Here is a 23,033-nt window from a genome sequence, read left to right on the forward strand (position 1 = left end):
TCCCAATTTGTTGCACAATAGCAGAGGCTAGAGGGCATACACGCCGATACAAATTATTTTTTCTTGTATGTGCAAGATTAATTCATAAATTCAGCCATGGTGGGGTTGCCTCAAGCAGCTCTCAGAACCAAGGAAGATTCCATTTAACAATAATCTCAGTTTGTGGAACATTGTGCTTTTGCCTTGCTGTACTGATTTTCTTGTAAACATCTATTTACTTCCATGAAACAGGAAGACATGGGCTAGCTTTTCAAAATTACTTTCTTTTGGTTGGGACATTTACATAAGCAGAACTTAAATAATAGTTTCTTGTCTCGACTTCACGTGCACTCCTCTTGTTTTCCTTAGGGCTACTGTTAATTCGTATTACTAAATATAGTTTAAATGGATCTCTTGTGCACAGTAATATCCCTTCATTCTGTGTATCTCCCTTTGGCTGAATTTAACTACTCTCAATAGTGTAACTGTTAGATATAGCTGATATTGCCATGAGAAAGAGTATTATTAAGTTCTCTCCAGGAAAGGGCTTTCTATCTCTCTTGGGAAACCTGACTAGCCAACAGGATATGAAGTGACGTTCAGAGAAGTTCTGAATCTGAAGGCCTATCCGATACCTCTAGTTACTGTCTCCCAAAATAGCAAATTGATGCACCTAGGAGACATGAATGAAGAATCAGTTTCTTTATATTTTATATTTTTGTATAAAGATGTTTTTTGTATATAAGGTAAAAATTTTTAAGGAGTTTTGTCACATGGTGGTGAGAAAATTTTGTTGTTTGATTTCGGTTTCTCCTATTCAAAACTGAGCTAAAATGGATCAGAAAATACTACTAAATTTTGCTAGCCCACAGGTAGCCAGGTATTTGTATTTCACTGCAACAAGAAAGCACTAGATACTAGAGCCTTGTTTCTTTACAAAAACAAAACTTCACTATAATACTTTATATATTTGGAATTAACGGATAGATCATGGAGCAGGGAGTTAGCGTGGCTGTGGTGCCTGATGTCTCCAGTAAGTACTTGGTAATACAGTAAGTACTCCGTAATACACTGTGGTGTCCTAGAGAGGGCCAAGGGTGGGTAACATTTAGCTGCAGAACTGCTTGAACAAGAGGAGTCACTGATGGTGTGATGGAACAGCCTTTTGCAGATGCTGCGTGCTGCTTAAGGATGGTGTTTGCATCGGACAGTTTATATAATGAATATTTATTGTTTTGGTGTGTTATTATCTATATTTTTAGTATTATTAATTTTCAACTTACTATATTATTTATATAATGAATATTATATAGCCTGGACGCTGGGACAGGAAGCTTTTGCCCACCTGCACTTAGGGAAGGAGTGCCACCAGGGCATCGCCCTTCTCTCCTTCAAGTACTAAAAAAAAACAAAAAAACAAAAAAACAAACAAAAAATCCAAACCGTGTGTGCTCAGTGCCTGCTGGTGCTGCGGGCTGTGCTGGGGGTGGGTTCCGCTGTCTCTGCCACCGAGCCGAATTGGGCCGGCGTAGACATCGTCATAACAGTCAGGATGGCCGAGCGGTCTAAGGCGCTGCGTTCAGGTCGCAGTCTCCCCTGGAGGCGTGGGTTCGAATCCCACTCCTGACAAGTTGTAATTTTTCTATTGATCTGCGCGCCCCGGGGCGCTCTTTTGTGGCCCGGTAGCCGCGGGGTGCCGGTGGGCGTGGAGGGGTCGCCACCACGGCACCGCAGCGAACCCTTGATCCAGCCGGTCCGTCCAATAGATGTGTGCTACCCTGCCGCGCTCCGTGGTGCCGGGAAGCAGCAGCCGCGGGCCTCCGGAGGGGGCGCAGAGAAGAGTGAGAGTTTGGGAAATTGACCTTTTAGCAATTGTCGCCTCTTCGGTTCGTGCCAGCGCCGCTGCGCCAGTGGCCCCAGGAAGCTGGGGCGGGGGTCATAAGGCATCGGGAGCAGCGGGCGGTAGCGGCTCCAGCGGCTGCGTGTCCGCCGGAGGGCGGGAACAGGTGCACCGTATAACATCGGCCGGTTAGCTCAGTTGGTTAGAGCGTGGTGCTAATAACGCCAAGGTCGCGGGTTCGATCCCCGTACGGGCCATGGGGTTAATTTTCTTCAATATGTGACTGTTTTGGGGTTATTTTATGTTTCTCACCGCACCTCCTGCTCATTAGGGGATGTCCCACTGGCCTCCTACAGCACCGAAATGTGTGCATCATAGAAGGGAGCAAAACTCAGAAGAGGTAAAGCTGCCTTCTTCGGAGTTGCCCGTCCTTTCTTGAGGTTTCCCTACACATCAAAACGGGGTTCAAAGAGATGCTGCCGTTATAGTTTTGATAATTCAGCAATGTTTCTTGGGGCTGGAGGGTGTCCATTGTGAGGAAGTGATAGGATTGAGGAGGTAAAGGAGTTGCTGCCGAGAGTTTACCCTTCCAGAGATGGTCATCTCCTGTAGGTGACAGCCTGTTTTGTTGCCTGAAGTTAAAGGGGCCAAGTTTGCTGGCTGTGGTAGTAACCGCTTCTGTCAAGAGGCAGTTAGTTACAAAGAATCACAGAATAGTTTGGGTTGGAAGGGAGGGGTTTGGGTTGGGATCATCTAGTTCCAACCCCCCTGCCTGGGCAAGGACACGTCCCATGAGACCAGGTTGCTCCAAGCCCCGCTCAACCTGGCATTAAACACCTAAACCTCTAAGGAGGGTACACCCACGGCTCCCCTGGACAGCCTGTGCCCAATATCACTGGCCTCAGTACAAAATTTCTTCCTGATAGCCAATCTAACTCTCCCCTCTTCCACTTGGATACTGTTGCCCTCTTTGTCCTCTTACTAAATAATCTTGTCAAAAGCCCTTCAACTAGCGCTCTCACTCCACATGGGGGTGAGTCAGTGAGAGGAACAAGACAAATGACTGAAACAAGCTGCTCCTCGTCCTGCTTATTATTATTATTATCCCAGTATACAAACAGCCCTGGGCTCCCCGGGCCTCGCTGAGCTGCCCGCCGACAGTTACTTCTGCCGGGGTTGGACGCTGAGGCTCCCGGCCTCCCTCAAAACTAACGGCACAGGCGGCCATAGCGAACCCAGGCACCGCTGGGATTCGAACCCAGGATCTCCTGTTTACTAGACAGGCGCTTTAACCAGCTAAGCCACGGCGCCGGGAGGGCCACGGACCGCCCCCCTTCGCTCAGCCCAAAAGGGCGGGGTCGGTTCGGGAGCGTTGGGCTCTATCGGTCACCCCTCTCCCTGCAGCGGAGCTGGGGAAGGAAGCGTCTTCCGTTGTGAACCGGAACGCTGGGGCGAGGTTAGGAATCTCTTTTTCCGTATTTAATATCGGTGAAAATTTGTGCGATCTGGGGAAAGTAGAAGAGGAAGGGGGTTGGGGTACGGGAGATAATGAGGTGGGGGAAAAAAAAAAAATTCTACAACCCCGTAGTCGGCAGGATTCGAACCTGCGCGGGGAGACCCCAATGGATTTCTAGTCCATCGCCTTAACCACTCGGCCACGACTACCGCCTTCTTACAATATGGGGCTTCCGGCATTTTAGCGCCCGCGTCGGCGGCTCCGCCCCTCCTGCCTCGCTCCTCGGTGTTTGCCTGCGGCACGCGAAGGAAGCCGCCGCCGCCGCGCGCGCTCCCGCCACGGCGCTGAACCGCGGCGGCCACGTTCCCCCCCCCCTGCTGCAAAAGGCGGGGAAATGCGGGCGGGTGGCGGAAGCGGCGGCGGAGTCCCGGCGGGGGAGGGGCGGGCTGAAGCTGCTGCACACGTCGGGCACTCGAGGCAGCTGATAGGTTGTTGTTCGACCCCGGTAAAATAATTATGACGTGGTCGGCCGGTTAGCTCAGTTGGTTAGAGCGTGGTGCTAATAACGCCAAGGTCGCGGGTTCGATCCCCGTACGGGCCAGTTGTTTTAGTTTGGTTTTTTTTTTTTTGGTGTCAGTTGTTTGAACGTTTGGGATTTTTTTGTTTGTGGTGGTGTTTTTTTGTGTTTTTTTTTTTTTTGTCAGAAATCACCTGCCTTGAGTGGTTCCGACACAGGCGTCTTGGGCACACCCTTGGCCGAGGAGCGCGGCGGAGGGGCGGGCGTGGCTGGTCTGAAACTTGCTGGCGTGACCGGACTGGGGTAGGTCAGGTCCTCCGGCTTCGCCCTTGGAGCTGGGCAGCGCTGGGAGGACCAGCTTCGCTCTGTCGCCCTCGTTAAAGCTCTCGTGGGCAACGACAGGGTCAAGGAAAGGAAAAAGATTACCACTGAAAAATAAAATTAAAAAAATAATAATTTAAAAAAGGAAAGTTACGCTCTTTTTGCCGTGACTCGGATTCGAACCGAGGTTGCTGCGGCCACAACGCAGAGTACTGACCACTATACGATCACGGCTGCTTAGGGCCTGGCGCCACCGCCGCGCGTGTGTTCCCGAGGCTCCACCTGGACCTCTGGCGCCGGCGGGCAGGTGGTGGGTGGTAAATGGGCCGGCGGCGAAACGGAGGACGGGGCCGGTACCGGGGCAGGAAGAAAATACGAACAAAAGAAAGAACGCTTCCTCCCCGTCGGGGAATCGAACCCCGGTCTCCCGCGTGACAGGCGGGGATACTAACCACTATACTAACGAGGAGCGAGCTGGTTGGTGGCTCTGTCCCTGGCAACCGTGAGCCGTGCCAAATGGCCTGGGTTAAATGGCGGCGGGGTCGGGCGGCCCCAGAACTTGCCGTGCTGCAGTGAGCGAGCGGACAAGAAGTCAGCTTTCATAGAGGTTTTGTGTTTCTGAAATGGTGCTGAGTTGAGACGCCGCAGGCACAGTAAGGGAGACTGCCTGCCGCCCGTTATTTGCTGGGTTTGCTTTACTCCGAGCTTGAAAATGAGGTTTGAAGCGAGCCCTGCTCCATGAGGCGGATTTGAATGGTGCGTCGAAGAGGGAACCACCCCCCAAAGCCAGCAACCTGTCGACTGCCATGGTACTGCTTTCTGGTAATCTGTAGTGGGCATGGTGGGTGGTTTATGGCAATCAGAAGTTCAAAATGCATCTCCCATGGCAAGCTGCCTCCGTTTTCCCTGCTAGGAAGGCAGCTAACTTTTGTCAGGTTGCTGAAGGCTCCAAACCGTAGAGCAAAAAATACTGTTTCATCCTTTACAGAAGTACTTTTAAGTTTGTGCCATAAACTTGGCACTACGTCATTGACTATCCATTACGTTCCAAAAAGTGACAATTTAACGTAAAAAATTCAAATACGATTTTCTGGAGTGCTACTCTGTAGGGAAACAGGATTCTGCAGAAAGGTGTGATCAGGAGGTGGCATTTGTTACATGGCATTGGAGTGCATGGCACCAATCTGCCACCCCACTTAGCAGACATTTTGGCATGTTTGGGCACATTTATAATCACATGGACAAATGCCATTTTGCTCTGTGCATCATGAGTACTGGTGATGACTCACATTCCAATGATGTCCCAGATGTCCCTCTTCTTCACCCAGTGCCTTTTCTTGCCAAAGCCAGTGGTCCAATCCATGGTTCAGTGAACATGGTTCAGGACATGGTTCAGGTTCAGAGCATGGTTCAGGACAGCAGCCACTTGCCTCCACTTATCTGGATCTTCCTTGTTTCAGGTCTCGGTGTCTCCAGGACAAGAGGCAGGAGGCAGACTGTGACATCAGAAAGCTGCCATGATGGCCACCATCACAGTCGCCATTGGAGTGGATTCCTGCAGCTCTCCATCCTGTTGTGCCAAGGAGACTTAGTGGTCGTCCATCTTGACCTACAGACATGGGTTTATCCAGTGTGTCTGAGATGGCAGATTGTAGCACAGCATTTTGCAACTTGTGAGAATCTTCCCATCCACCATCATTTACTTTTGCCCCCATCCTGTAGGGGCTGTCTGGTAGCTGTCTGACAGCATACTTCACCACCAGACTGCATCTGATGGTGCTGGGGTTTTTGCTGGCCCTTGGACATCAGGAAGCCACTATGATGGTGACTAAAGCAACCACTGCAAGCTCATATAAAGACCTCTCTTCTAAAAGTGGAGGAGGAGAAATTGCTGCTAATGATCAACACGCTATCAGCCTTGAAAAGTCTATAGCTTTTTCCTTTTAATGTAATCAAATTAAAATACACAGTATGTGGCCTCCAGAGCAAACAGTCTGCTTACCATAATCCATCTAAAAAGTTGTTTGCTTTTTGTTTTTGTTTTGTTTTGGGTTTTTGTGGTTGGTTTTGTTTGGTTTTTGTTTTGTTTTGTTTTCTGGTTGGATTCTATGCAGTCCACAATTGTGCAAAGAGTTGCAATAAAGGTAAGCACTAGCATTCTACCATGTATTTCTGACAGATTGTGTATTCAAATTACATATTTGTCCTCCCGTAGGGAACAACAGCAAACCTTGGTGAATACAGTGATACAAATAACTAGTAGGCAGGACCGCAATTTACAACAGTAGCTACAAAATTTCCCTACATTATATTACAGAGAAGTAAATGAAAAATCACTCTTATAATTGACAAAAAGCAACCTACAAACCTATGAATCCATCTGAAAGGACAGACTGTCTGTAAATAATCATAATTCTAAAGAAAAACAACCCTCATGTAGAATATAGTGTAAAAGGAACAACCTGAGGACTCTGAACTTTGCAAAGTCATAAATAAGTATCTGGTAGAAGAGTTCTTGGCTAAACCGAAGTACAAAAATTAGTTTTATGGACATGATCACTTTTCTCCAAGGCACCATAATTAAAAGAGGAAAAGTAATGTGCATCTCACCCTTTACTTCCTCATCTGTGGTCCAACTCTTCAGACTACGTGATATCACAAAGTTAGGTTACACTGTTTTTCCCAGAGAAGGAAATTAAAGAGGTCAAATGTATTAAATTTAATTCATTAGAGAAAACAGAACACAACATATACTCTTATTTTCAGAGCAAGTCAGATTACACAAAAGACAGACCATAGAGCTAGTCAGCTCAGAATTTTTCTAATGCAAATGCTACATCAAATAATGGCATACTAAGGCTTTTACAGACAAATACAGTGGCAAAACTAAGAAACTTGAAATCAGAGTTATTTCTTTATAAAAAGAGCACATATTTTCATATATTCCCTTATCTTTGCTTTTGACATCTTTGGTCCACGTGGTAATATGTGACAAAAAATCTTGTACTGCTTGAAAAAATATTAAATCTGCACATAGTAAGGGAAAGAGTAACAGCATAAACTACTGGACTAAAGCCAAGAGACCCCCTCCTAATGAAACATGAGGGCTAAAATCTATTTACACTCTTGTGTGAGTGAATAAGAGAAAAATGAGAGAATGAGAGAAAAAGGCTTTGAGCTATTGCTGAAATCCCAAGGTAGTTTGCAAAGGACCTTTTGTCTTGCAGAAAGACACATCTTATTTGTCCTAGTACTAAGTTGAAATTTCCTAAGATGAGGTTATGGAATAATTTCTAAGATTTTTTTTTTTTTTTAATAATAGCCTATCAGTTCTCCAAAGGATTCTGACTTGTCTGTTCTTTGTAATTTTTCTATTCTGGAAACTAATGTATTGAGTATGATTGCCAGAATGGGCATTTCTTCTTGTGTACCAAGAAGTGAGGATGAAGATGAGCACAGATGGAGCAATAGACTTAATAGGCAGAGCAAAAGACTGCACAGGCAAATCAAACTCAGACAAAAGCAAAGCTTTTAGATTACTTTTGAGGTTTCCTGTGCACATAAGATTACTCGAAAGCACTGCATTTGATGGCAGTTTCCCCTTCTGGCTTCTGGAATGCAAATTCCCACTTACTCTTTCTTTAGTGAGTGATCTACTCTGGAGAAGGTCTTATCCCAGCAGTTCTTACGTTGTTCATGTCGATCACTCTGTGTTGGGAATCACCTTGGCTGTGCCAGGCAGCACAGCATCTCTTTTGTGGTCAAGATTTTCTTCAGTGCACAGTGCTGAAGAGTTTTCCAATTTTAGTGCAAAACTAAGAGAGGCTAGAGAACAAGCCATTACTTTACAGATAAAAGTCTGGGATTAATCCTGGCCCTTAAATAGTTGACCAATCCTATGTGCTACCGCGCTGAGGCAAAGCTGCTGTTTTGTTTGGTCTTTGATGTACTTAAGTTCCTTACAGCTTTTAGGAAATTCAGGCTAAGTCTTTAATTTTTCAATTAAGGGCATTTGTTAAAATCTGCCATTGTCAGTTATATAAGTATCTCTTACTGTAATTTTTTTTTTTGTGGAGGTTTTTTGGGGACAAATTTTTTGGTGTTTTTTTTTGTGGGGACAAATTATTTTATTGCTGTCTTTCTTATATGTCAATGAGGATTCAAACTCAGGACATCTGATTAAATTGTATGCTGGAAATGTTATTGTTCTTAGTCATTAACCCCAAACATCCTGAGCAAATGTTTGACTCTGAGGCAGCAGTGACCTGTCTGCATGTGGATCCACCTGTGAACTGTCACGGTTTTCAGCCTAGTGTATGTTTCCCACTGGAAAATGGAAGCAGAGCCATAGATGATACGGATTCTCTCCTGGATCTTCTGTTCTTCAACAGTTCAACCCTTTATGCAAATTTGAAAGTGGAGCACATCATAAAAATTTATTGAAGGCAGGTGTGGCTCAGGGATTTCTGAAACCTATGTTATGTTTGAAAGGTACAGAAGCTTCCCATTTCACCCCTTCACAGAAATTTATCATTGGGGAAAAAACCTATTTTATGCTTACATACAATTTTTGCTCTTATGAATCCTTTGCTTCCCTGTTTCTTTGGGGATCTTTGATGGAACAATGTGCTTTCACTTATTTCTACTATTGCTTTTTGCAGTCAAGAACCACCAGAATTCGCACAAAAATTCAGTGTGATGAATCCAAGTGCTCAAATTTTCTTGGCTATCAGCATTAGGACAAAAGGATGCAGAAATATAGAATTGCTCTGTTCTGTGTTTAAATTTCATTATTCTGAAACTAGTTGACAGTAAGATAAGGTCTGCTCACAACAGCAGAGACATAAAGTAGATCTGACAACTTCTCAAGAGACACTTCTGCGTAGTGTGTTTTTTTTTTGTTATGATGTTTCTTGATCTCAGAATTCTAATGAGATCTTTTAATACTGTGTTTAATACTCTGTATCACGAGACAGACTGAAGTTTAAAAACTATATTCTGCTTATGATAGGTACTCTTCATCTAGCCTCTGGAGTGGTTGTATTGCTTCAGCGCTGTTTCCCAGAACTGTATGATCAGCTTCTTGAGGCCTTTGGTCTCTTTAATGGATGAAAACCTACAGTCTTGGTGTCCCACAGTCTTGGCAACTTTGCAGTGCTGCTGAGGGGCCACAAAAGGCCTATTGCATTTGAAGCATGTCAGGTTTGCATGTTTTGGTTATATGGCTTTTTACAGGTTCTTCCAGGTCTCTAGCTAACTAATTTTTTTCTGTGGACTGCCCACAATTGCTATTTCTTTTACATCCCTACATTTAACTGTTAAATTATGCTTTTTCAATTTAGAAGCATTTATTGTGGGGGGGGGTTCTATTTCTTTCTTCCTCATGCATGTTTGGATCTTTCTGTGCTTTCCTGCATCAGCTTACTATTCTCCTACTTCATTATAACTCCAGATTTTCTTAAACCAGATCTGTGACTGTCCCCAAACCATGCCTTTGGCAGTTTCCTAATGGCAGCTTCGCCATCTTCCACGTGGAGAGTGTGGGAATGTCTGGGAGAGTACAGGACCATCTTTGTTAAATGTTGCCTGGTTTTGATAAAGCTTTTGCATTATCAGGATACGTTTATGTTCCTTTTATATATATATATATTTTTTTTTTTTGTGATAGGTGGCGTTAGTGGCAAAGACTACTGCTGAGGAGCTCGACTTAATGCTTGTACTGACAGGTGGTGAAGCAAGAGGCTTGGATTTCATGATGTCCTCCTCCTTTTCAACTTTTTCACTGACCAGAGGTATTTAATTCTTATTTTAATTCTTAGGTATTTTCTAGTTTGTTGGGGTTTGCTTTGTTGTTTGTACTTAGTGTCTTGATTCTAGACGTGATCTACCTGGCAGTCTAGCTGGGGAAGTGTTTGTGCTTTCCTCCAGTGTTTCACCGCAGTAGAAAACAGGGTTCATCATAGGGTTAGGAAGTGAGCCTGTCTTCCCTTGCTGCCTCATTTTCCTTCAAGCTGGCTGTTGCATTTTCAGGGGGAACCCTGGCGAACCTTGGGAACCTCGGCCCATTCACACAGCAGCCGCATGCCAAGGCTGCTCCACTGGTTTAGGACACGTCCCTCTCCCCCTTGCTCTCTATCCAGGACAGAGCAGCCGGTTAGACGGAGCCTCCACCTGGTACTGAGATGATGGGGTCCGAGCTGGGGCCTCGTATCACATCTCTGCTCCCCGTGCTATCGCACCGGGGACGGTGGGGGAGGGGTGTATCTGTGTTGGGTGTGCCCGGTCCGAGGCGAAGGGGGGAGTACGTTTACTGTGCATCTCCTCGTTAGTATAGTGGTTAGTATCCCCGCCTGTCACGCGGGAGACCGGGGTTCGATTCCCCGACGGGGAGGCAGCTTCGCATTTTTACACCGGTAGCATTTTTATCGCATTTTACCGGGAGTGGTCTTGCTTCTCCTCTTCTCACCGTGCCTCCTCCGCGGTGCGACCATGGGACACGATCATCGGGAACGGCTCCGGAACGCGGAGAGTTCTCGTGGGGAGCGGAGGGAGAAAGCGCAGCCTCTCGTTTTGGTAAGGGTACACACCCTTGATCCAGCCGGTCCGTCCAATAGGTGTGTGCGACCCTGCCGCGCTCCGTGGTGCCGGGAAGCAGCAGCCGCGGGCCTCTGGAGGGGGCGCAGAGTGAGAGTTTGGGAAATTGCCCTTATAGCAATTGTCGCCTCTTCGGTTCATGCCGGCGCCGCTGCGCCAGCGGCCCCAGGAAGCTGGGGCGGGGGTCATAAGGCATCGGGAGCAGCGGGCGGTAGCGGTTCCAGCAGCTGCCTGTTCCCGAGAGGACGGGAATGGTACCGTTGTGACAGAGGGGCCGGTTAGCTCAGTTGGTTAGAGCGTGGTGCTAATAACGCCAAGGTCGCGGGTTCGATCCCCGTACGGGCCACTTTTTTACTTCCCACACTGTAGGAAAGACGACTACTACTGAACATTATTTAGTTTTTTTTAAGTTTTAAAAAATTATTGTATTTTAAAACAGGAAGGGTAACACGAAGTAAACACGGTAGCCCGCGAGGGAAAGTTTGACTTTGGTGATTAGAGGGCAGCTAGTGAGGGCACCGGGACAGTCACCACACAGAGACCACACCACCAGATGTAGTATCATAGGTGGTGCTGCAAGTACTCAACTTATCGTTATTTTACTCTTTAGTATAGTGGTAAGTATCCCTGCCTGTCACATGGGAGATCAGAGTTCGATTTCCCAAGGCATAGGGTATGCTGCTTTTTCCTCTGCTGAAGAGGGATGGTGCCACCTCTCACTTGCTTTTCCCACAGGGTTTTTGACAACGTCCATGTTGGCTGGGGGAAGGTCAAAATATGGGAGAAGCATAAAGTCGTATTTGAGGACCTCAGGGCAATACCCAACAGGTTCTTGATCTGTCCCCAACCTCCCTAGTAAAGGCTCCTGCAGCAGGTCTTAAAACACTTCCTCCAGGTAAACTTAATATGGATAACATCAAGATACATGTCAAGTACCACCTTTTCCACCATTTACAGAAAGCAGAGTTTTAAGGTTTAAAAGTATACCTGATATTCCCTTTATTCTTGAAAAAATATTTCTAAAACATCCCAACATTTTTAAAGAGTAAGCAATGCCTTTAGGCACATATAATGCTTTCATTTCAGTGGGCAAACACTTCACAGTAGTTTACCATTTTGCAGTCAAACAAATCAGTTGAGGAAGTTCTTAAACATACACAGTAGTCCTGGGAGGGTATTACCAGTCCTTCACGAGGCAATATCAACAGGGGGTGATAACATTAGATGATCAATCTCAAAGAATGATTTCACATATTTGCAAATTACAACAACTCTATGTCATTATTAAGGCACCAGGTCAGGGTATAAACAGCTATACCAAAACACCACGCCAACAGCAGTCTGAATCAGCTGGTCTGCAGGTGCTCCTGTTCCTTCATAATGGCTCAGTGTAAGCAGTGTAAGGAGGTCATCTTGTCCAAAGTCAGTGTCAGTGCACCCAGTCTTTGGGATTGCGCAGAACCTCCAGGATTTCTGCTTCTTTCGAGCTTTCTGGAGGGGTGTGCATGTACTCCCACCTGCAGGGAGAGGGGAAACTCACTCAAACTGCCCAGTTGGTTGACACCTTTCCCACACCAGCTTGGATTGAGTTGTATGTTCTGAGGATGCAAAGCTACAGAAAAATAGTTGAAACTCTTGCACCTGGTAGATACAGCTGTAAACCATTAAGTTCAGTAAAACCAAATAACAACACTGGAAGAGACAGGAGAAATGTTAGCTCAATCTTCTTCCCAACGTCTGGAAAGGCTGGAAAAAAGAAAGAGCAATGCTCCCTACCCCACAATCCATGCAGGTTTATTTGCAAGGATCTTTTAGCAGTGACACACTAGTATCACCAGAAAGACAAGCCAAAAAAGAACCCAGAGAAAAGAAAGAGAGAATACGAGACTGAAGGGAAATTGCCGGCTTCAAATTTTATCATCTGATTCTGAGGCATTATTTTCAGCCACCAAGGGCATCTTTCTCTAGAAGCTGGACTATAAGCACTACAAAGTCCATATTGAATCTTGGTTTTAAAACTAAAGTTGATGAGAAAACGTTTTTTAATGAAAGGGCAATTAAGAGGTATAACAGTGAAAAAGTGTTAGCAGGTACAGAGGGATAGGTACAACCTTTTTCCATTGTTTTTTTTGTTTGTTTTTTTTTTTTTTACCTAGGAAGGACACATTCATGCTATGAAGTGAGCTATTTACATTTATAAAAACAAGCAAAACCAGATCATCCCAGCAATGAAAGCAAAAGGTAGGACCATGCTACACCACACTACAGGTGTCCTTGAGCTAGTGGACAGTGGGATGAAGCTATATGGTGAGTGCAGGACTGCCCTCATGGTTAAGGGGCTGCAGGCAAAGGTCAGTTTTCCTAGAAGTCTATGCAGGTCAGTAATGAAGTCCTATGAAATTCATACCAGAACCTGTGCTACTCAGCATATCTAAAAAGCAGCCTAGAAAGGGGAGCAAACAGTAAATGACAGTTTCCTGACATTACAAATTAAGATAGTTCAAAACATAAAAAGGCAGTTGAAAAGAATAAATATCAAGCCACACAACTGAGCAATAAAACAGTAAGTGAAATTCACTGATGATAAACCTGAAGCAATGAACACCAAAAAAAGTTACGTGCACATGGAGATATTGAGTTAACTTTTATTGCCCTGAAACGATCTTGGCATTGTAACAATTCTATGAAAAAGTCAGCTCAATATTTAGCAGCAGGCAAAACCAGCAAACAGCATATTAGGATTATGCAAGAAGTAATGAACTATAAGTATCATTATGCCACTGTATGAGTCAGCTGCACACCTGCATCTTGGATACACATATGTAGCTTATGTTGTCTGTTCCTTACACCCAGATCAGAAAGGGCATAGAAAACTTAAGCCTAGAGAAAAGCAGCAAATGTGATCAGAGGTATGAAACAGCTACTATGCAAAAACTAAAAAGGGGAGCTGTCTGCCTGGAAATAAGACAATAATAAAACCAAAAGTCTGTAAAGAACTGTTATGGAGAAAACGAACAGGAAGAAAATCTAGTTCCTCACTGAAAACTTGAATGAAGCCATCAGGGTTGAGTAGAAAACAGAGGCACTTTTTTATACAACATGCAATTAAACTGTGGAACTTACCACAGGCTTGTCAGGCCTGCCGAAAGCTGACATGGTTTCAAAGAGCTACTGAACAAAAAAACATGTAGCAAGGAAGGGAAATGTTTAGTGGTACTAAGGACAAAAAATACCACTTTTTTTGGCAGAAAATATCTAGGCCACACATTACTGGCAACAGGGCAGGTGCAGCAGACCAGAAAAAGCATCTCTATGTATCTGGCCATATTCTTGTATTGTTCTTGTAGTGGGCATGAACTAACCACTGTTAACAGACTGGACACTAGGACAGACCTTTGATTTAATCCTATAAAGTACTTTAATAAGAACAGTGCCTACTTGCAAGTCCATATAAGAATGCCCTTACCTTGCAGTCAGTGGTAGAGACATAAGAATGCTTTCAATTCTTGATCCTGGTGTCAGAAGGCCAAACTTTGTACCTCTGTCATAAACCAAATTGAATTCTACATACCTATGGGGAGTGAAGAGATGAAACAAAAATTTATAATCAGAAGTTGCTTGTGCCTTCTTCCACTAGCAGACATCACAAAAAATCAGCCTGACCTTCTGCTTTGTTGGGTGTCAAAACAAACCATGGTTTGGGGACACCTGTTCTCCAGCATCCTCTACATAGGAATGCATGTGTGACCTTCCCAGTCCATAAAGCTTCAGAAGTAATGACCTGAGCTAATAGACCAGGGCAGACAAACTATTCAAAGAGAGCATTCTGCATGGTGCTATACTAGCTTACTTCTCCCTGGCCTCAGCCCTGCTGGCAAAGTTGACATCAAGTTTAGCTTGGTTATGCTAGTTATCTTTAGTGTAGTGGTGTCATTAAAAATGATGACATTAAAAAGAGCCTTAAAGAAACTGCCAATGACCACAGGGAAAAACTCTACTGTGCAGTCCTCCATGCTGAAAAATATGTAAGTAGCAAGGTCAGAAGATTTTTTTGTTTCTTGGGGAGATCTGCTGCAGAAGTCGACTTCAGAGTCCTGGCTGAGACTTAGAAGTGCCAAAATAGAGTTTCCTGCCCCCAGCATAGGAGAAGAGTAGTGACAGTTCAGCAGGGGTTATCTTAATAACCAGTGCTCAGGTTTTAGTACTTAGCAGTGGTACAGGAAGGGAGGAGCTCTTATCTGTCTGCAGAAATTGAGAACTTTGCCTAGGCCAATAACCTGCAAACAGAGAGAAATACAGAGGCCTCATGAGCTGCTGTCCCAGCTGCAGCTTAAAGGAGCCATTCCTCCCTTATAACCTTAGCAGGTTTCCTAAATCCTATCCACAGACTGGATCTTGAAAGCCCAGTGCTTCCAGTAACAGTCACACCAACTTAAGGATATATGTTTATTTCAGTAACTGCTGCAGGCCAGTGATCTCAACTTAAATGCTTATATCCTCTCTATGCCACTCTCACAGCCTTCTCTGCAGAGAGGCAGAAACTAAAGACTCACTACTTCTGCAGAAAACACATGTATTCTCATTTCTCTGTATGCTTACACAATCACAGGACATAGAGAAATGAGTACAATTGTATATACCAATGTACTTAAGCTTTTGCAGCATCAACAGTTGTTCACATTAATAAGTAATCTCCAGGGTTTTTTATGTTACAGTGACCTTAGATCATGAAGAAGAACAAAACTCCTCTGATAAGTTTGTTCCTTTACAAGCACTTCGCTGCATCCTCATTTCAATGCCAAGACTGGATGCAGTAAATGCATATGTAAGAAGGTGAAAATACTCTAAAGTATAGTTATTCCATGACTTCTGGGGTTACTACATGACTTTCTATGTTACACATAAGGAAGCATGACTCCCTCATCCTTACACTCGTCATGTCACAGAGCAGTCCTATTACCTGCAGCACTGGGCTGCAAAACAAGGCAGGATTCAGGACACTGAGCAGGATTCAGGACACACACACCCCCATTTGACTGCTGCAAAGCAGCAGTTTCTCTTGGATTTTGAAGAAGTTGGAAAGAAACTGGGACATTTTGTGTAAGTTACTTTACCTCCAACATGGGAGAGTGGCAGGATATGGGTGAGGGTGTGCTTGCATCTTCTTTGCACCCTCCTTGGCAATCTAGCATTGGATTTAAAAAATAGTTCTGTGCACAGCTTTAAAGCACTCATGCAAACGTAGCCCACACCACAGCAGGACAGAAACCCTGCAACCATGAAGAACTATCTCATTTTGTTCTTGCCAGCATAATCCACCTCCCATGCATTCTTTCGCTCCTTGAGTACTCACCGTCCTCTCCGAATCTGCTGCCACAGCTTTTCCTCTGGTGTGAAGGAGTCATGGCAGTGCCTTTTCACAAGGGGAATGTAACAAGGCACAACAGCCTTGGTACAACTCTTCACAAACTGGAATACTTCCTCCTTGGAGGGAGAGTCCACATCATCAAAGAATATGCCTCCAATCCCTCTTCGCTCACCACGGTGTTTGATATAGAAGTAATCATCACACCTAGAAGAGGTAGCAGAGAGTTATCAATGGGGTCCACAGTATTCAAAAAAATGAACAGAGCTCCAAACAGGAGCCATGTAGGCACAGGATGGCACTAGTGAAATATGGATGAGAAGTCAGATCCTGCAGTGTTGGGTACTGTACTGTTTCACTGACTGCTGAGAGCTAGGGTGGTACAGCATCATGTGGAAAGCACCCCTGCATTCATTTACAGTAAAAACTCTCAAATGGTTTCTGAAAGCTGTGTATCACCACACAGTCACTGAACACCTAACACTCTAATACCATGGCAGATGTTTTGTGTGGAGCAATCCAGTCTGTATCCTCTGCTTACAAGGAGGTACACCTGATTTCAAAACTTCACCCTATGAACTCTTTCTTGATCTCATTCACAGAATTATATAGAGATCTCAAATTATTTGTACAGCTTTCAGATGAACTCAAAATAAATTTGGAATTTAATTTCTTTATATTTTTTGCCATTCCAGTGAAAGAACTGATCTTCTGCATCAAAACTAAAACAATCAACAAAAGCAAGATGAGATAAGAAAGCCATTGTCATTTAAAGAAGAATGAAAAGTTAGACTGCCTTCCTTGGAAAAAAGACTTTTTAATATGTAAACTTGGAAGATGGAGTACCTCTAGTAGTATGGAATCATTCCAGAAGCTTTTCATGGCTCATGTTCAAGTTTATGAAGGAGCAAGCGCAGCTTTGATCAAGCATTGGAATGGGCTGCCCAGGGAAGTAGTGGATTCTCCTTCCCTGGAGATATTTAAAAAGAGACTGGATGTGGCACTCAGTGCCATAGTCTAGCAACTGCAACGGTGGTTCAAAGGTTGGACTCGATGATCTCTGAGGTCCCTTCCAACCCAGCCAATTCTATGATTCTATGATTCTTTATCCTACAACAGGGAGACAATCTCCTTTGTATTTACTAGGAATATGGTGTGCAATTACTGTAATTAGCTGATGTACTGTATCCACACCCTGTCCTGCTTACAGTTGCTTGCTTGGGCAGCTATGCTCTGCAAGTCTTCACATGGAGTCGAAATGAAGTGAGGTAGGAAGAAGAAACCATCAACAGCAAGGAAACCCTGCCTTCCTTCCAGGCTAGTTTTTGGGATACATGTATCCAACCACAGTTGCTGTTCTCAAGTAGTATAAATGGTATGGCCATAGCAGGAGAGACATGGAGATGTAAAAGATAATCTAAGCGATTTCATTTTTTTATTCTCTGGGATGATAAGGTGTTTTTTTTTTAGCAGCAGGAAGTTAGGAAAAAAGGCTGAGTCAGAAATGCAAACAAACAAGCCTCACAAAAGTCTTAAAGCTAGATGAGAAGACAGCATGGTAAACATGAGATTTTATGTTTGAGAAAGGTGGAAAGAGGGGTTAAGCTCAGAGGAGATTCACACTGTTCCACCAGTGAGAAATGCTGCTGCTGCTTTCAGCAAAAACTTGTGCTGGGACTGAGAAAACTGCCTTTGTCTTTGCAATACACTCAGTTCACCTGAGCTGCCTTCAGACTCAGAACAGGCTTCCTGCAGCTGGCATTACTAGCCTACTTACACTGCAAACACCCTGACCATTAAGGCAGACACTCTGAACTACCATGCAAAAGAGAACAAGACTCTGGACTTACGATTGTAAGATGTGTTTCTACTAAGTGGTTCATACCAGTTACATCACCCACTTTTATCTTCTCTTCTCAGACAAGACCTGGTAGCTTACAAAAGGGCTACCCCACCTTCCTGGATACCACCGCTTGTAGCAGATAGGATTATCAGACACAGCAGCAAGCCCCCACTGAGCAGTGGAGGATCCCATCACCTGTATCTCTCAACTCAAGAAAAATTCAAAGTTTGCATATTTAAAGAATTTGCTGGTGAACTCTCAATGAATGTGTCACTGTAAAAAAAGTACAGCTCCATCAAAACTATGAAGCTTCTACATTAAAGATAAACTCCTTCACCTATGAGGAAAAAAAAAGAAAAGGAAGGTCATGAAGGTCTGACTGTGAAAGGTGAAAAACTGAAATGGGATTTTCAGAACTGCAGTGCTGATCAAAGAGCTCACACTAAAGTAATTTTTCATTAATTCACTGTAAGCAGAACCAGGGCAAGTCCATGGAGCAGATGTCTTGTCCTAAGTTTCCAGGGGCTAAAAGGAATGTTTAAGTTGCTTAGTAAAGCCTGGGCTTACAAAACCTTGTTGAGTCAGCTTGGTTTTCATTCAGACTACAGACTTATGATCCTAGTTGTTGTCCCTCTGATTTGAAAAACTCAGGCCTCTGTAAACAAGAGATTGTTGTAAGGCTACATTTTGTCTCAGTGCACATCTGCTGATTTTCATTAGCATATGCTGATACTTTTCAAAAAAGGCACCAGGACTGACTGTTCCCAGAGTACACTTAAATGGTAATATCTATTGCCATGCTTTCTGCTCCCAAGAAACCCAAGTGCCTCTCTCTTCACATACCATTTCTTGTACTTGGGATACAGCTTCAGATCATGCTTGTCACAGGCTTCTTTCAGAGTCTTGTGAAAATGAACAGCATCCTCTTCATTCAAGTAAGTTGGAGTGAGGTCTGTCCCACCACCAAACCACCACTGTTTATTTCCTATGGGAGAGAGGCAAGGAGCAACACTTTGCTTTTAAACTTTCAAACTGAAATACATTGCTAGTGATTCACCAGCAACTAACAACTACTTTTGCAATACAAATCAAAATCATTATCCAATGGTGTTTCTAAACATCAAGCATGAAAAATCTGATTTCAAGATAGTGCAATGACCAGCGACTTCAGGAACACATGAAACAAAGCAGTAAAAATCATTGATTCAGTATTTTGGACCACTGATCCTGACTACAGGGTATCAATTTCACAAGATAGGCTAGCAACTCCTGTTCAAACATACAGAAACATTTTACTGCATGCCAAAGAAAGGGAAACAGTTTTTTAATTCAGAGAAGTAATTGACTAGAAATTATTCAAGATGCTGTGAGAAAAAAAAATCTCTGAGCTTCTGAGGGTACATACACTGTCACAAAGCACAGAGGGGCTCTCAGTGTTAAACCATCTAACCTGGTGGTCTGGTTCTGAAAGCAGCAAATTGCAGAAACTCACGTACAGTTCAGGTAAAGAGCAATGTTTCTGACAGTACATCCTCCTGGCTCCTGAGACAAAGGGACATCCAAACCAGAATGCTTATCCGCCTTTCAAAGACCTTTTTCCTATTAAATTTTATAACTCTTTGAATATATTTTACATATATTTGTATCTCCGACATTTTAACTTCAATCTGGGACCCCTCTTGTACACTGCAAAATGTGAATGACAAACACCTTTACTGTACCAGACACACACATCACACTGCTGATTTTAAAACATGTAAATGAAGACCCAGAGATTAAGAGATCCAGTAATACACAACAAGCTCTTGGCATAGCTGGGAACAAAACTTAACAAGTTCTTAATTGTTCACTTCATACTTCATACAGTGAGTTATATGGTTCACAAGTACTTTACTTGATTGTAGTCCTTACCGTCTGCTTCTTCAATTTCAAAGTATCTATAGTTGAAGTGCATGGTTGGAACATGAGGGTTCTTTGGATGGATAACAGAGCTCACACCCATGGCGCAAAATGGCAGCTTCCCTAGACAGAAGGATGCAGAGGAAAAAAAAAATATTCCTTTTTTCAAATAACTTCTTTTATAATAAGTTAATTAACATCATTACTTATCCTTTGGCTAAAAGCTACCAGAATATTTCTCATTGCATTCTTAATAAGTATGAATCAACATGCAAATTCTCATTCACACTTTTGTGTGCACCTAACTAAATGCTCTTTTTTGTGTGTTTGTCCAAAAATGCAAAAATATGTTGGACCATCTCTTAGAATAAGATCACATAAAACGCAAGGCACTGCTGAGGCTTTCTGCCACCCCAAGGCCCACAGTTACTCTTTGCAACATATCAGCTGAATCGTCTTTAGCCTTCAGGTCTCTTCGGCGCTCTCCCTCCTCGTCTTTGGGACATAACTCCTGTTTGGGACATAACTTGCTGTTTCACTGTTGAGCTACAGCGTCGTTACAGACAAGCAACAGAGTACACTGCTTTTTAAAGCAGCAAGGCAGAGAAACACCCGGATACCGAGTTTTTTAAGGAATATGCAACTCCACCTGCCAGGCTTACTGGTTGGAAACCACCAGATACACCTTTGGGCGTTCGTCATTCCAGCCTCCCGCACGTTCTGTTCACAGGTCTGCATCTCTTCCAGAGTAACACAGAGGAACACCCCGAGTGTACGCATCTCCGCCCCTACCCCACCTCCTCCCCGGACCCCTTACCGTCTTTGGCCTTCAGAGACTTCCCCCTGCTTCTCATCTGCCGGGCTGCCTCCTCGGACAGGAGCCCGAACACGACGGACACGTTCACACCCGCCTTCTCGAAGACCTCGCCGTCTTGCAGTACGCAGCTGATGCCGCCTCCGCCTGTCAAAACACCGGGGTCACTCCTCGCCGTGGCCGCCTCTTCCCGGGCTGCCCGTGCCCCGCAGCATCCCCCAACCCTGCACCCCGTACCTTCCTTCCTCTCCCAGGTGTCGACAGCAAAAGCGGCGCCGGGGTCCAGAGCGGCCAGGGCGCGGCACACCTCCGCCTGCGTCTCCATGATGAGCAGCTCCATGCGGCTCCGCAGCTCCCGCCGCCGCCGCCTCAGCTCCCTCAGCCCGCTCACCGGCGGCGCCATGAACCGCTTCCGCAGTTCCTCCTCCTCCTTCTCCTCCTCGTCCTCCCTGGACGCCGCCATCTCGGCCTGCTGCCACTTCCACAGCCCCAGCCCCAGCCCGCCCAGCGCCCCCGCCGCCGCCGCCAGCGCGGCCCGCCGACCCTCCCGGAATGGCGCTACCCCAGGCGGCATGGAGCCCAGCGCTCGCCGGCCTGCCACGGCTGCCAGAGCGAGGGCGGGCGGCCCGCGGGCAACCCCGCCAAGCAGCTTGGCGGCTGCCGCCATGATGAGCACCAGCGCCGCACTGGCGGCGAGGCGGGCAGGACCGAGCCGGGCCGGGGAGGCCGGGCCGAGGAGGCCGGGCCGAGGCGGGGCCGGACCGGGGCGGGGCGGGGCTGGCTGGGCCAGGCCTGGGCCGGGCTGGGCCGCTCGGCGCGGTATATAAATATGTCTCGCTAGAGGTGGATGTAGGTCTGTGCCTGTATAGGGAAGTTCAACTCGGCTGGCTGCTGTGGGGTGGGGTAAGAGCCCTGTATCCCTCCCGGCTGGGTGCCACCGGAGCCAGCCTGCCCGCCCCGAGGCAGTGCTGCGGTTCAGGGAGAGCTCAGGCGCTGCTGCCCGGCCGGTGCGGGGCCGCTGGCCTTGTACCCATAAAACATTTCTACGAAGTGGTATCGAACAACCTGCTCCCCTCCGTGCAGCTGCTTGAGGCTGTAGAGTCGTGTGAGTAGCAAGGAGGCCAGACATGGCTGGAATAGGAGTCAAGGTGTATTTTCTTGAGCTGTCTTACGAACCGAGTAGACTTGCTCTCCTCTGTATGGCATTGCTGCTTTTTTCACTTGCAGTAATGCTTTTTATAATCTGACCAGTTTTCAGGACTGCTAGTTTAGTGCATTGGGAGTATGTCCCATGGATTTGAGAAGACACATGTTTGTACCTTCTTTCTCTGTTCTAAGTGCATTTTCATTCCTAATAATACAAGGATTCAGAGTTATAAGGAGAAAAGATATGTATAGCCAGGTGTTGAAAGGTACTGTGTAGCACCAACTTACGGTTCAGTTTGATTTTTTTGATGCTAATGTTGTCACTGGATCCATTCAAATTATTTTTCTTTTCTTTTTGCGTTGACATCACTGTGGCAACAGTGAAGCAGTACAAAAAACCAACTAGCAAAATTACTTTAGTGAGCAAATAAACCGACAGGTTTCCTCAGGCAAACACATAACTGACTACAGTCATTGATGATGGTACTGTGCTGAACACAGCTATGTTTTCTTTCAACTCAAAGAGCTAATTTCCAATGTTATTTTTTAATAAGCACACTATTATTTTCTAAGAAGTAATGACATTTATCAAGCCTGTCATTGATTGAGGACCAATACGAGAGTTTTGCTGAGAAAAATAACAGCTACCTCAAAAGCCCAGCCCTGTAAGGTTTGTTCTCTGGTATGGGACTGTTCCTCAGAACCAGTGTCCTTCTGTTATTTCAGAACTGCTTTGCACCTGTAGTAGCCAAGAGGAGATAATTTTCAAGGCTGTCTCTGTGAAAGCAATGAGAGTTGTTCCTAAAATGTTTCAGGGCTTTATCTGTCTTTTCACTGTAGGGTAATTTGGGCCCGGAAAGGTCTGTGTAAGGTGATAACGTTTACTCGAAGGCTTAGTCCCTTTCCTCACTTCTGATCTGATTCTGCTCTTTGGCAGCAGAGGATGCTGTGAAGCTGCTGAAGTTGTGCAGGAGGGCAAGGAGACCTCTGAGCTGAGCTCTCTTCTGCCATCAGCTGGAGGACGGAATCCCTGATGAGCCAGTTGACCCGAGACACTGGAGATAGGAGCGAGTGAAGGAGTGTCCCATTATTTCCAAGAGGGGTCTGGAAAAAAAAAAATACTGAAGCCAAAAGACATGCAAAATGCATTCATGCTGATGAACATTTTATCGTTGTTTTTGTGGTTTTTTTTTTTCTTTTGTATTATGTTGAGTGCAATCTTTCACTGGTAACATCTGGTAATTCAGCTGGACAGGACC

At 45.1% G+C, this 23,033-nt stretch overlaps 1 protein-coding gene and 9 non-coding genes across 10 annotated transcripts; 5 read left to right on the plus strand and 5 right to left on the minus strand.

The window, feature by feature from the left end:
- The first annotated feature begins 1,525 nt into the window (after positions 1 to 1,525).
- TRNAL-CAG lies at positions 1,526 to 1,608 on the plus strand. Its single transcript has one exon. It is a non-coding gene; the product is annotated as a tRNA-Leu (tRNA).
- A 394-nt stretch (positions 1,609 to 2,002) lies between these two features.
- TRNAI-AAU lies at positions 2,003 to 2,076 on the plus strand. The gene has a single exon. It is a non-coding gene; the product is annotated as a tRNA-Ile (tRNA).
- Positions 2,077 to 3,056: 980 nt separating this feature from the next.
- TRNAT-AGU lies at positions 3,057 to 3,130 on the minus strand. Its single transcript has one exon. It is a non-coding gene; the product is annotated as a tRNA-Thr (tRNA).
- Positions 3,131 to 3,402: 272 nt separating this feature from the next.
- TRNAS-AGA lies at positions 3,403 to 3,484 on the minus strand. Its single transcript has one exon. It is a non-coding gene; the product is annotated as a tRNA-Ser (tRNA).
- Positions 3,485 to 3,802: 318 nt separating this feature from the next.
- TRNAI-AAU lies at positions 3,803 to 3,876 on the plus strand. Its single transcript has one exon. It is a non-coding gene; the product is annotated as a tRNA-Ile (tRNA).
- Positions 3,877 to 4,275: 399 nt separating this feature from the next.
- TRNAH-GUG lies at positions 4,276 to 4,347 on the minus strand. The gene has a single exon. It is a non-coding gene; the product is annotated as a tRNA-His (tRNA).
- A 163-nt stretch (positions 4,348 to 4,510) lies between these two features.
- On the minus strand, positions 4,511 to 4,582 carry TRNAD-GUC. The gene has a single exon. It is a non-coding gene; the product is annotated as a tRNA-Asp (tRNA).
- Positions 4,583 to 10,432: 5,850 nt separating this feature from the next.
- On the plus strand, positions 10,433 to 10,504 carry TRNAD-GUC. Its single transcript has one exon. It is a non-coding gene; the product is annotated as a tRNA-Asp (tRNA).
- Positions 10,505 to 10,979: 475 nt separating this feature from the next.
- On the plus strand, positions 10,980 to 11,053 carry TRNAI-AAU. Its single transcript has one exon. It is a non-coding gene; the product is annotated as a tRNA-Ile (tRNA).
- Positions 11,053 to 21,338, minus strand: CPOX (coproporphyrinogen oxidase). Its single transcript, XM_030468803.1, has 7 exons — positions 20,866 to 21,338; positions 20,632 to 20,775; positions 19,827 to 19,937; positions 18,759 to 18,900; positions 16,061 to 16,279; positions 14,174 to 14,278; positions 11,053 to 12,224 (listed from the first exon to the last, which is right to left on the minus strand). Exons 1-7 carry the CDS (start codon positions 21,293 to 21,295, stop codon positions 12,137 to 12,139), a joined length of 1,239 nt encoding a protein of 412 aa, XP_030324663.1. The 5' UTR covers positions 21,296 to 21,338; the 3' UTR covers positions 11,053 to 12,136.
- Positions 21,339 to 23,033: the final 1,695 nt, after the last annotated feature.

This window comes from Calypte anna, chromosome 1, assembly GCF_003957555.1.
Source record: "Calypte anna isolate BGI_N300 chromosome 1, bCalAnn1_v1.p, whole genome shotgun sequence".
Lineage (NCBI taxonomy): Eukaryota > Metazoa > Chordata > Aves > Apodiformes > Trochilidae > Calypte > Calypte anna.

Excerpts from the sequence above, each read along its gene's own strand:
- CPOX (XM_030468803.1), bottom strand. The coding sequence starts at position 21,295 with ATGGCGGCAGCCGCCAAGCTGCTTGGCGGGGTTGCCCGCGGGCCGCCC. Across the intron at positions 20,776-20,865 it reads CACCTGGGAGAGGAAGGAAG|GCGGAGGCGGCATCAGCTGC; the intron begins GTACGGGGTGCA and ends GTGTTTTGACAG. Across the intron at positions 19,938-20,631 it reads GTCTCTGAAGGCCAAAGACG|GGAAGCTGCCATTTTGCGCC; the intron begins GTAAGGGGTCCG and ends CCTTCTGTCTAG.